Here is a 13,703-nt window from a genome sequence, read left to right on the forward strand (position 1 = left end):
AATGAACGGTCAGTGAGGGCTGGAGCTCTCCCTCCCTCAGTTGCTTCCCATTTCTACCACAATGTGCCTGGCACTCTGCCTCTCATCAGGGGCGGGCAAATCACTGACTCCCTGTTGCTGCTTGCAAGGCGAGTGCTCTAACCAATATGCTTCAGCCATGAGGTGGCTGCTGGCACATTACAAGCTGCCATGTAATAGGTCCTCACATTTTTTGGGGGTCAGACAGGTGTCTTGACACATGCAGAAACCCATCATCATCCTTAAAGAGTATCCCACCCAAATTCAGAATTCCATGCATCCAACCTACACATGGAAATTCCAGATAGGATTCCTGGAATGGAATGTGCACTCTCTCCTTGGAGGAACACATTCCTGATAACCTAGTTCTGGGAAGTATCAGGGGTCATTTGGAAAGAGCCAAGGCTTGAGGACCCCCGAATGTGCATTGGAATGCAGAATGAGCAGCTGCTGATCATTCTCTGCACTTTCAACTGGTGGAAACATTGTTCAGTGCAGAAGAATGTGTCCAAGCTGTGGACAGGATGACGGCAATGCTCAAACATGTCATGCTAAGTTGTGCTGCTCACCCTGAAGCTTACAAGTTATTCTTAATATCAACAATCCACCTAGTGAGGTCTCAATCTTGCACACAATAAAGTGTACCCACACATTAGAGTCCAGATCCACAACAGCAATGCTAACTTCTCCCCTCCTCCCCACACCTCTCTCCACATGAGGTTAGAAAAACAAATCAGCCCTGTGTAAAGCTGAAACTTAATTTTGTTTTCCAATTCAAGCTGACCCACATTTACCAGTGATCAAAATTGTAGATTAAAAACATTCACAGAAATCATTATCCATCGAACTGAGCCTGGCTCAGTTGGCACTCTCACTGAGTCAGAAGGTTGTGGGCTCAAGCCTCACATTGGGCCTGGGAACCCACGTAGTCTACACTGACACTCCAATACAGTAATGTTGGATTGTGCTGCATTGTCTGAGGCACCACTAACCAAGGTCTCGTCTAGGTGGCCAGGTGTCCATTAAAGATCCCACAGCACTATTTGTAAAGAGAGGATGAAGGTTATCCCAGTGTCTTGGCCAACAATCTCCCAAATAAAAAAATTAAAGATGACTCCATGGATGTTTGGGACACTGCTGTGTTCAAATGGGCTGCCAATTCACCCACAATTATTACTACTTTACAATATGTCATGTGAAGTTTTTGACGATGTGATAAGGCGTTATTTCATGTTATATTGATTTGCAGCCAATTTCATTGAAAAGTGACAAACTTGTTTTTGCTGGTCATGCCTTCTCATCTCAAATTTAAAACAATATATTTCACTAATTAAAGTTCTTTAAATAAGGGATAATTGGAGGCACAGAAGATATTTTCCTACACAAATGATTGACAATGAGGCTCAGGTTTACACATCAGTTTGCAGGATATTTTCTTGTACTTGAATGAGTAATGGAATAAATACCACTCTTACAGCACAAAGCTCAGTTTATTCAACCATGACATTTATTAACCTTGTCCTGCATTTTAATCATTGCTCAGGTCATGAAGAAAAACAAACAAAAAATTCTCAACTTTGCAATATCTGCCCATCGTTATACAATTAAAGTATTGTTGATCACACCAACTGTGCACAATTGTTGAATGTAAACACTTGCAATTTTAGAAATAAGTACAAGTTAACCTACAAACCTGGTTAACAATGAAAATCATATTCAAAATAGTAATACTATTACCACTTAGTGGGAAATGTTACGTTTTAAGTAAACTAAGGTTTAGAGCATCCGGATTATTACTCCCATGCATCTTCATGATCTTTTCCTGCATACGTCACCGGCAAATTCGCTTCATAACTACTGAAGTCTTTGTTACCACCCAAGCCCTGAAAGAGAGAGTAAGTTACCAAAATAATTTTTTTTATGTTTCTTCTTTCAATAATAATCTTTGCATTTGGTATAGCGCCTTATCACGTCTTTGAAACGTCTCAAAGAGTTTCACAAAATATACTGTAAAATGAATTGACTGTATAATAATAATCCTTGCATTTGATATAGCGCTTTTCACGTCGGGAGGACGTCCCAAAGCGCTTCACAGAACACACTGTAAAGTGAATTGACTGTATATTTGTGGGCGAACGCGGCAGCCAATTGCACACAGCAATGTCCCACAAACAGTCGTAGATTGAAAATGACCAATTTATTATTGTTTTTGGTTTTTGGAGGGATTATTATTATTAGGCGTGTGGAGTAAGGAAACTTGCCCAAGGTTTCGCCCTCTGCCTGGAATTGAACTCAGGTCTCTCACTTGCAAAGCAAGTGCTCTAACCACTGAGCTACAGGACTCCACGGTCTATTTTGTGGGCGAAACGCGGCACCCAATTGTGCACAGCAGTGTCCCACAAACAGTCGTGGATTGAAGCGACCAACTTATTATTATTTTTTTCTTTTTTTGAAAGAATTATTACTCTAGAAAATTGATCGCCAATCGACTAACAACCGGGTTCCTACTTACTGCTAGGTAAACAGAAGCGTGTGGAGTAAAGAAACTTGTCCAACATTTCGTCCTGCCGGGAATAAAACCCAGGTCTCTCACTTGCGAGACGAGCTACACTGACCACTGAGCTAGAGGACTCCACAATCCTGCAGAGGTCACTGGCAGAAACAATTCTCTTTAGCATTCGTGATATTCTGCAAGTTGTAATTTAATAGAACTTGGTCTTAAATTTCAGAACAGGTCTCGATTCTAAACCAAAATATAGAATTATTTGAAGAATCTGAAGGCCCCATTTATAGAGTGTATATAACAGGATAGCCTGAATTACAGTTAGGGCACCTGGAAGACAGATTTGTTTCACTCTGTCAAATACAAAGATTGGCTTTGTACTTGACAAAGCAAACAACGACAACGACTTTCACTGTGGGAGGATGTCACAAGGTGCTGAACAATCAGTGCTTCGGACACAAGTTGGGGGTCAGGATCGGTCGGGGAGGCTGATCAAAGGTACGGTGGAAGAGGAGGGTCTTGAGACTGGTGAAGGAGGCAAGGGGGGGGCGAGGCAGAGGGATTATGGGATTGAGTTCAAGAGGGTGGGGCGGGGGACAAGAAGCAGGCCAGAGCAGAGGGAGCAGGCAGGTTGGTAAGCGGTTAGGAAGTCACAGAGGTAGGAGGGAACAAGACCGTGGAGGGCTTTGAAGGTGAGGACCAGGATCCTGAACTGTATCCTCTGTGTGATGGGAAGCCAGTGGAGTCAGTCGAGGATGGGGGTGACAGGATTGCAGAGCCTGGGGCAGGATAAGACACGGGCTGGATAATCTGCAGCCTGCGGAGGGTAGCGTTGGGGAGGCCGACAAGCAGGGAGTTTCCATAGTCAAGCCTGGATGCGATGAATGCGTGATGAAATAACCCATCATTAAAATATGGCCATAAGTGGTGCCTAGGCATAGCGTGGAAAAAAATCTCTGTACTGGTCCTGGTCAATTCAAAACAGATCTACATTTCAGACAGGGAACTGGTGTGCTAAGCAGTCGGCTGTCACAATTATTAATGCTTAAAACCAAGGAAGTTTCTTGGCATCAGCGGTAAAGAAAAAAAAGTTTACCAATAAAACCATGGAGCTTCAATGAAGCCACTGAACTCATCCAAAAATTCTAAATTAATTCCATTCAACATTCACAAAAAAGGCGCAACAATTGAATGGATTGGATTAAAGAACAAACATGGATTACTTCCTTCAGGTTTTTGTCTTTCAGCATTGAGAAACCCATTTAACAATAACTAGGTTACACTTTCTCTCTTTGCATGAATAATGAACTGCACCAAAATTATCTTTGTAACTTTTATGCGACGGGAGCATAAACTGCTCTACCATAAGGAAAGAAATGTTGATGTCAGACAGCATAAGTGGACCTTTCAAATTTAGATCTCGGAGTTTGAAGCAAAAGTCAATTTCACAATACACAGGCAGGAAAGGGTAACCCAGAATCAACTTCACCACAAATCACCACATGTAAAGAGCTGAAGATAGTTTAAGCTAGCATTTTTTTTAATGTTTCCCAACTAAAATACAATATTAAACTAACCTTGCGACTGTCGACTGAAGCAAACACTTTTCCAAGTGGATTGTGGTAGCTGGTCCCATAAGCAGCAAAAGCAAATTCCTCCAGCCAAGTAGGAACTTCCTGCTGGGCCTAACAAATGTTTCAATATGTAAAATATTAAATGAATCAATGATTGAGAATTGTTAACATTAGGCATAAATTTGTATTCATCAATACACAAGCTCATAGGCCAGGCAGACACTCCAATACAGTGCTGGGGGATTGCTATGTTGCCAGAGGCTATTTTTTGGATGGACTGTTAAATTGAGGTCCCATCTCTCTGCCTGTTCAGATGGACATTAAAAATCCTATGGATAATTGGAAAAGGGAGTTTTTTTTCTGGTGTCCTGCCAACAATTTTGCAGATAAAATTAAGTCATTTACTTCAAAGCTGTTTGTGAAATATTGGCTGTCCCGTTCGCTTCAAATAGTTACTATACTTTATAGAATTTTGCAAAGTAGTTTAAGACATTCAACATTATAGTTGCTATATTCAAATGCAAGATTATTATTTTCATCAGCAAACAATTTCTCCTTGTATTTCCTTCGATTTATTTTGGAAGGAGACAGGGAACTCAAAAAAAACTAGAAATATACTTGTATTTATAAAGCTTCTTCAGATATGATAAAAATCTAATCACTTAACAAAGACAACAACAAAATTACATTTGCAAAGCACCTTTCACGTCAGGAGGATGTCCCAAGGCGTTAGACAGAGGGGCCAAGCACGGGGTTGGGGGAAGAGTGGAGGGCGGGGGGAGGGGCGGGGGGGTAAAGCGGGGCGATTAAAAGCACGGTCGAAGAGGAGGATTTTGAAGGTAGCTAGGGAGAGGGCGAGACGGAGGGATTGCGGGATAGAGTTCCAGAGAGTGGATGCAGAGTGGCGGAAGTCCCGCCCGCCAATAGTGGGGCGAGCAAGGCGGGGGACGTGAGGCAGGCCGGAGCCCACTGAGCTGAGGGAGCCAACAGGATGGTAGGAGGTTAAGAGGTCAGAGAGGTATTGGGAAGCAAGACCATGGAGTGTTTTGAAGGTGAGGACCAGGATCTTGAACGGTATCCTCTGTGTGATGGGAAACCAGTGTAGTCGGGCAAGGATGGGGGTGATAGGGTCGCGGGGCCTGGTGCGGGAAAGGACACGGGCTGCAGAGTTCTGGATGACCTGCAGCCTGTGGAGGGAGAAGTTGGGGAAGCCGACAAGCAATGAGTTTGCATAGTTGAGCCTCGATGTAATGAAGGCGTGTATGAGGGTTTCGGCGTCCTGCGGTGTGAGACAGTGTTGGAGCCGGGCGATGTTGCAGAGGTGGGAGAAGGGAGAGCAGGTCATGGCGCAGATGTGGGGGAGAAAGCATAGTTGAGGGTCAAACAAGACCCCAAGGTTCCGGACTGGCTTAGCAAGGTGGGGTGTGCAACCATGGATGGTGATGCTGTCAGCGACTGAGGTGAGGAGGCGCTGACAGGAGCCAATCAGGAGAATCTCGGTCTTGTTGATGTTCAACTGAAGAAAGTTACCTCTCATCCAGGACTTGATGTCTGTCAGCACAGGTCCTGGAGTCAAGGGTGGAGGCAGAGAGGTACAGTTGGGTGTCATCCGCATACATGTGAAAATTGACTCCATGTCTGTGGATGATGTCACCAAGAGGGAGCATATAGATATTGAAGGAGGGGATTAAGGACAGAGCCCTGAGGAATGCCGCACTAGATGGTCCGGGTGCTAGAGGAGAAGCCATTTGAGGAGATGAAGTGCAGGTGGAGTGAGAGGTACGATCTGAATCAGTCAAAGACAGTGCTGTGGATGAGGATAGAGTGGTCGACGGTGTCGAACGCAGCAGAGAGGTCAAAGAGGACGAGGAGACAGAGGGAGCACTGGTCGCAGATGGACAAAATGTCATTAGTCACTTTGACCAGGGCTATTTCTGCGCTGTGGGCAGCACGGAAACCCGACGGGCTCATATGCAGAGGTTTAAGAGTTAGTTTATTGGGCTGGATTCAAAGTCAGATAGAGAGGGGCATGATAGAGGGGTAGGAAATAGCGAGAAGTTAGGGGCTGAGGCTGAAGGCTTGACCACTGACGATGGGGGAGTGTGCAGCCAGTCCAAATTAGTCAAGCAGAGGGGGGCAGCAGAAGGTCAAAGAAATAGAGGTGCTGGTCATGAAGGGAGTTATAGGTTACGGTGAGACCTTGAAGTTGATCCATACAGGAAAACTAAGCAAGGACTAGGGTGATGAGCATATAACGTTTTACAGGCAACAATGTGGAGGGTGGTTCAGCTGGAGCTTATAGTTGGTGGAACTGGGTAGGGAGACAGAGGAGGAGTGCATTAAGTAAGTTAATAAAGGTAACAAAGGTATAACTGAAGATTTTGGCAGCACTTGCTGTAATTGGAGCAGGCAGTCAAAGTTGCAAAGTTAAAGTAAATTGGCCTTAACCAGAAGTCAAAATGTGCGTGAGAAAGGATTGAATCGATTGGCAAGATTGTGCACAATTATGGTGAGTCTCAGATCCCAGGGAGTTTGTCTTGTCCAGCTTAAACTGCAAAACAATTGAGGCTTATTTTGGCCTTAACGTTTGACAGACAAGGTTAAAGAATATCAGTTAACAAGGAATCAAGAGAAGTGAGTACGTCTGGGTGTTGGCTGCATAAATGTGAAAGTTAACCCCATGTCCATGAATAGTATTGCGAGAGGGAACATGTAGATGGGGAAGGGGAGACCGAAAAATGAGCCCCTGAGACACTCTGCAGGTGATGTGCAAATGCAAGAGAAACTGTTGGAGGAGACAAAGTCAAGACAGTGGGGCAAATAGAATTAGAATCAATGGTCGAATAGAGGGGAATAAGTGAGGGGAGACAATTCAGGGGGATGGAGTGGTTAACAATGACAAAAAACAGTAGAGGGTCAAGAAGGACAAAGAGGCAGAAGGAGGCTCAGTCAGAGAGAGAGAGAGAGTGAATCATTGGTGACTTGACAAGATCTGTCAGTTCTGTGGGCAGAGTGGAAGCTGGGCTGGATTTATGAGGGGGATCTGACAGTGGTTTTCAAGGGAAGAGGGGACATTGCCAAATGAGGGACAGGTCGACTATATCCACCAGTGTGAGAGGAACAAAGGAGGAGTGATTGGGTGGTCAGCAGACCAGGAAAAGGCTGACTCAGGAAGTCTTGACCTCCAAGATCACCTTGGAAGAGGCAATCGTTTTTTTTGTCTTAGAAACAGTTTACATTTTAACAGAAGCAAGTGATGAAACAGAAAGATGCTTTTAAAATCTAATCAATGGAGTGTAAGTAAAAGAATTTCAACACTGTCTCTGCTATACTTACATCAGAAAGAACTTTAACCAAGGTACGTGCTATCCGCAAGTCCGTGTTTGAATCAAAGAAAGAGATGGCTTTTCCAACGTTTCCGCAACGACCCGTGCGTCCGATGCGATGGACGTACTCGTCAATGGTGGAGGGCAGATCAAAGTTAATGACGTGCTGCACATGCTCAATGTCCAACCCTCGAGCAGCCACAGCTGTAGCCACAAGAACAGGACACTTCCCTGAACGGAAGTCACCAAGTGCTTGCTCTCTCTCTCTTTGTTCTCGATCACTGGGAAACAAAAGTCAATGTTAACTTTTGTTGAATACAGATCTTGTGACAGTAACTTGCATTTGTACAGCACACCCTACGCAGGGTAACATCCCAGAACGCTTGAAATGAAATTGAAAGTAATGAAACTGTGACAATTTGAATTCATATAGTGCCCTTCACGTAGGATAACTTGAGAAGCACTTCACTATGGCACGGTCAAACTCTGAGCAAGGGAGATTCATAGAAATTTACAGACCAGAAGGCTTTTGGCCCATCGAGTCTACACCAGCTCTCAGAGCAAACTGTCATCCATTCAATCCCACAGTTATTCATTCAATCCCAATAAAGGTGGTGACCAAAGTGATAAGATTTTAAAATGTGATTTTAAGACAGACTGAGAGGGGAAAGAGGTGGAGAGATAGAGGCAGCAAGTTCTGGAGGCTAGTTGAGAGAGTCAAAGGTTCAGCCACCAATATGACAGAATAAACTGAATACAGATTTCAAATTATAGGAAAAGCTGCCAGATCTCATTGGTGCAATAGAGCATTGCAATTAATATTACAGTCCTGGGCAACAATCCACTTGTAAAAAAAGTATTTGAAACCATTAACACCCCAAAATATAGCAATAGAACAGAACGCTGCATAAAACAATTTTAACAGAAGGATTATGGTTGAGAAACCTGATGGGCATGGAAGACTCCATGACTCAACACCCTCTCTCCTGTAGTATTATACAACACCCTAGGGCACATTAAGCCAATAATGCTCATTGAGAATGCAAATTCCTCTCGTAACCTAGAGGGAAATGTGTGGAATTTTACAGTCAATTGTGTTAAATTTAATCTGCCACCACTAAACATGAAATTAAAGGGCTTTGGGCAGGGGGGATATTTACGTTTTTTTAAAAAACAAGTCAAAGAAGATTACTTCTGAAATGTAGCCAAAGTTATAGCGTTTTGTTTTTCACAGCCCGCATAAATTTGTATGCCCTAGTAAGGACATCAACAAATGGAACACTACAAACTGAAAAAACATCTTGTAAATATAATACATATTCCATGTGAAATTTCTGCTTACCACCATAGCACACATGCTGGAGGAAAACTGAGGAATACTATGACCTGCAAATAAAAGGTTTACCATAAAGAGAGCAAGTTGCTTGTTTACTCCTCAACTGGCCTATTTAATCCTATTTTTTAAATATAGACATTTAATTAGAATCAGAAAGTGCTGAGACTTCAGTGTGGCCACAAATGCAGACTAAGATCCTTCAAAGGTGAGGATCTGTGAAGATTTTAATAGTCAAAATAAGATCCCATTTGGTGCGTGTGATCCTACCATTTGCAAGTCACATTTACCAGAATGTATGTGAATCATCTAGATCAAAAATATAGTCATCTAAAGCCCTTTGTTCTGCTGTGCACTTAAAAAGTATTCTTATTACATTCATAACACAAGATGCAGTATAGAGTAACACGTGAATTTACAAGTGGAGACCTATTCTGAGAAGTGACAGCACTGAAATATTTTGCTGCTCTTTGTCTATGATTACCAGGCAGTTTCCAGAATTTGTGATGTGTTAGGTAACTCTATAAGGTGTTAAAACCATTATTAATATGTAGGTCTCCAGCATGTAACATTTGTTAGGAATGGGGGAAGTGATGTGAAAATAAGATTTCCAATTCATTTTTTTTAATAAGACTAGGCTTTTTAAAAAATATATCGACTTGACCAAGATGGCCCACTTTTGAGGGCTACAAGACAGCTTGGACAGACAGGAATGAGTGAAGAGGAAACAAACCACCTTACCCATGAATACTAGTTGTTGGGAAATTTTCTTGACAAAGAAAAGCAGCGAGGAAATCAGCCTTTCTTTTGGTGTCGACAAAAACCATAGTACGTTCAATACCTGTAAAATACTAGGAAGTATTAGCTTAAAGAAAAAACACATAGTGGTACATCTTAAACAGGTTGTGTGCCTGACCACACGGCTCTTGCTACCTATTTTTATGGTGGAGAATACAATTCATTGCAATATTCTGGTACAATGTTGTGGAGTCCTGGAGATCAGTGGTTAGAGCACTTGCCTCGCAAGTGAGAGACTTGGGTTCTATTCCCGACAGGCCAAAATGTTGGGCAGTTTCTTTACTCCACACGCTTCTATTTACCCAACAGTAAGTAGGAACCCGGTTGTTAGTCGATTTGCGGTTCGTTTTTCCAGGGATAATAATTCAACAAAAAAAGTAATAATAATGTGGTCACTCAATCCACAACTGTTCGTGGGACACTGCTGTGCGCAATTGGCTGCCACAATTTGCCCACAAATATACAGTCAATTCACTTTACAATATATTTTGGGACGCGCTTTCAGAAATGTAGAAGATGTGAAAACGCTATATCAAATGCAAGGATTAGTATTATTTTACTATTATTGATGTATGAGGAAGGTCTAATATTATTAGATCAGCCAGGGTGCTACATAGGTCTGTGTCCAGGTTGAAGGAGGATAAGGCCCTGATCACTAGTTGGTGCAGGCGTTCATTATCCACGCAAGAAACTCATTACAAAATGCAAAAATCTCCATCATATTTCTTCACTGGTCTCCCTTCCTTCACAATTCCACCTTGTGCATTACAGCAAATAGGGACAACACCTACTGCTGATTCTCCTGAAGCATCTAGCCCTCTAGATGCAAAGAGATTGTAAGCGAGATACAAATGGACTCGTATTTATTTTTGATTTTAAATGGGGTGGAGGGGGGGAAAGAAAAGAAAAAGGGGATTTTATATTATATATCTAAAACCAGATGATTCAAATTATATCCAAATAGTAAAATCAAATTTGTGGTAAATCTGTGAGATATGATGTACTCATTTGTACATCAAATAGACTGCAGTATTTCTTTATGACCGATGGAACTTTAATCACAATGGGTGTCAAAAAATTATGACAGAGGACAACCACCTCACTTTCAGATTAAAATATGAAGTCATTTGACACAGTTATCAAATTATTAGGTTAACCCACACCCCCCCCAACCCCATATAAATACCCACTCTCACCAATGTTAGTCAGGATTTCAATCAGTTTATTCCGTTTGGAATACTGGTCCACTTGCAGGATGGTCTGGTGCACATCACCACAGGCTCCTCCAACTTGACCAACAGCGAGGAACAAGTAATCCGTCTTCATAAAATCCGCAGCCATCCTTAAAATTTCACAACAAATGTCACTCGTTTCGAGACATTTAAGCCGAGCTGAGTTTCACGTAAACAATTAATATCGATATAGCACCTTTCAAATCAGGGGTTGCTTCAAAGCACTTCATTCATTCGACCAGCCAGGAGTTCGAGCGGGGTGATGGTGGTGGTGTGGGGGTGAGGCGGGGAGGGGGGGGGAGAGGGGCAAGGTGCAGAATAGCACAAAGAAACTGTCTTAAGATGCGTTTCGCCACAAAACAGTCACTACACTTACAAGTGTATCCTGTGAAGTGCTTTGAGATGTCTCGACAACGTGTTAAGGTAATATATCAAATGCAAGGATTATTATAATTTTTAATGGCAAAGAAGCAAGGACGAGGCAGAGGTTCGTCAGGATGAATTTTCATTGAGCGGAGTCAGATCGGCTCATGGCTCACCCACCTGAGGGTGGGGGACTGTGAACCCAGCCAGTGTTTGCTAGGCAGAGGGAGCAGTTGGAGCTGTAAAGTCCCTAGAGATCGCCAAGGCAGGCTGGGAGAGGCCACAGAGGCAAACAAATACAAGGACAAGAATCTTGAAATTGATTCAGGGAAGGGCCTGAGGAATAGAGTAGGGATGTGGTACAGGAGAGGACATGGAATTCTGGATGGTCTTCAGCTTGCACAGGGAGGAGTTAGGGAGCCCGGTGAACAAGGAGTTTAGGTAGTTGAGGCCAAAGGTGATCCAGTGGCTTGGAATATCCTCCTAATGTGAAAGGCGTTATATATAAAAGCAATTTGTTGTTGTTTCTTGTAGCTTTATCGGAGCCGCAGAATGTTTCAAAGTTACTTTTGATTTGTCCTTCAAATTTGCAATTTCTGTGAAGTCTTTATCCATCAATCCAAAATCCACACTGATGGCTTATGTGATCAGACATATTTGACACCAGCAGTGTGCGGCCTCCAACCCTAAAAAAAAACACTTTTCAACTCTCCCAGCACTTGAATTAAGCAACATCACTCCCAATACAGTATTGATACCCAATTTGGGGTTGTTGTGATTTTGCTGCAATAAAGGCACAACTGCCTTCATGCAACTTTGCTACATTCTGAAACGAGTCCAAACTCACCATAATTTGAAAAACAAGTTTTCACCATGCAGCACTCTGTGTATTCTTGCCCCTTATTGTGTCCTGCATTAATGATCTCTGAATTGTGTCTAAAATTAAGTCTATTCAATTCAACTACATTCACAGTTCCCAGTTTACAGCCTTATCAACTAATTACATTTTATTATACTTTGCATTAGTCTTTGTATAGAATGCGAACTTGCATTATCTCTTCAATGAATCAAGAATATGCATCCAGTTGCCTCAAGCTTTAATTTGTTCATTTCCAGTGACTTGGGATGTCCCCCCAATGCGAAGGGCACTATACGAATGTATGTGAAATTCCCCTGGTCTTAGATTCAATATTTATACAGCATTTTAGAGCACTCGGAATTTGGCAAATTGTTGAATTCAGCCGACTTTGAAGTTGGCTTTCTGTAGTTCTTATAAGAAACAGAAAGCTTGCTTCAAGATCAAGGCTATGTTTAAAGAATTTACTAAATATTGGATGTTTGAAATATTACATAAATAGAATAAATCTAGACCCACACGGAACTTCTCCGCAATGGTATTTTTGTTCCGACATTTATTCATTCCATTTTCTGCATCACCAAACTTATAAGGGATTGGAAAACAACGCTGATTTTGCCTACGATATGATTCTTCCGCAGAATAGAGCTCAGCCAACCAAAACAGCCATCCACCTACAGGCTGGGTTACCATGGATTTTTGGATTAAAAGATTAAAAGCAATGAATTGGATTAAAACCAATGATTTGGATTAAAACCAAGCCAGAGGAAGAAAATGACCACATAGCGACTCAAAATATTTCCGTTTTTTTCATTTACCTTTGAATCTCTTCAGGGAAGGTAGCACTGAACATTAGAGTCTGACGGTTTTGCTTTGATGGCATGTCAAAGGCAGTCACCAGCTTCCTCATATCTGGTTCAAACCCCATGTCCAACATCCGATCTGCTTCATCTAATACCAAAAACTGTACTTTACTGAGGCCAACCTACAAACAATGTAAGGCAGTACTATGTCACCATATGAATGGAAAAGCTTTCAAACTGTAGTGGTGAATCAATAAACCTCAACCAGTACCATAACCCCACCCATGCAAAAATAAATACTTGGCAAAATAACCAGTATAATTATTGTTTAAAGGAAACATTTAACACTGGGTTCCAACCAGTGCTTTTCTGCAGCTGTAAGTAAACCTAGTCAATTTCACCCTCATTCACCCACAAAATAGCAGTCACACCATTTTCCTGTGAAGCGCTTCCGAGACAGACGTGAAAAGACGCTATATCAAATGGAAATTTATAATTTCCCCCCAATCCTCTTACACCAGCACACTGAAGATCAGAAATGTAAACTGTGCTGAGTTTACTGATCTGAGCTTTGCCAAATGGCCTTAACATCCTGTGCTATAGGGAGGACAGGGAAGGAAAAATAAACAACCCATATATCTGTCAGTGAGAAACAGGCTCAGATACTATGTTCCTCAATATAAGCTTCCAACTCGAGTTTGTACGCTGTCTTGGTGTTAGAATATACACTTTTTGTATACTGTTAGAATCATAATAGATGTTGTGAATGGGTTACCTTTTAAGTTAAGTGTGGGGGACAACTGGGATAGGACAGACATGGGATAGGACACATCTAGTTTTCTCTGTTTTTGAAAGAATAACAGACAGGGGCAGGGGGTCACCTCTTATCAGTAAATG

At 42.2% G+C, this 13,703-nt stretch overlaps 1 protein-coding gene across 7 annotated transcripts in view; it reads right to left on the reverse strand.

Moving 5' to 3' along the window:
* Positions 1 to 1,503: 1,503 nt before the first annotated feature.
* Positions 1,504 to 13,703, reverse strand: part of ddx4 (DEAD (Asp-Glu-Ala-Asp) box polypeptide 4) — a 34,947-nt gene continuing 22,747 nt past the window's right edge. For 6 of the 7 annotated variants that reach the window (XM_042335257.1, XM_042335259.1, XM_042335251.1 and 3 more), the window contains 6 exons: positions 12,822 to 12,988; positions 10,749 to 10,894; positions 9,496 to 9,595; positions 7,432 to 7,702; positions 4,099 to 4,206; positions 1,504 to 1,901 (listed from right to left, as the gene is read on the reverse strand). In XM_042335257.1, the coding sequence (XP_042191191.1) occupies positions 1,812 to 1,901; positions 4,099 to 4,206; positions 7,432 to 7,702; positions 9,496 to 9,595; positions 10,749 to 10,894; positions 12,822 to 12,988 (882 nt within the window). In that variant the 3' untranslated portion in view covers positions 1,504 to 1,811. The remainder of the gene's footprint in view (positions 1,902 to 4,098; positions 4,207 to 7,431; positions 7,703 to 9,495; positions 9,596 to 10,748; positions 10,895 to 12,821; positions 12,989 to 13,703) is intronic. The other variant, XM_042335274.1, reaches the window with a different exon arrangement.

This window comes from Callorhinchus milii, unplaced genomic scaffold (assembly GCF_018977255.1).
Source record: "Callorhinchus milii isolate IMCB2004 unplaced genomic scaffold, IMCB_Cmil_1.0 Scaffold1, whole genome shotgun sequence".
NCBI lineage: Eukaryota > Metazoa > Chordata > Chondrichthyes > Chimaeriformes > Callorhinchidae > Callorhinchus > Callorhinchus milii.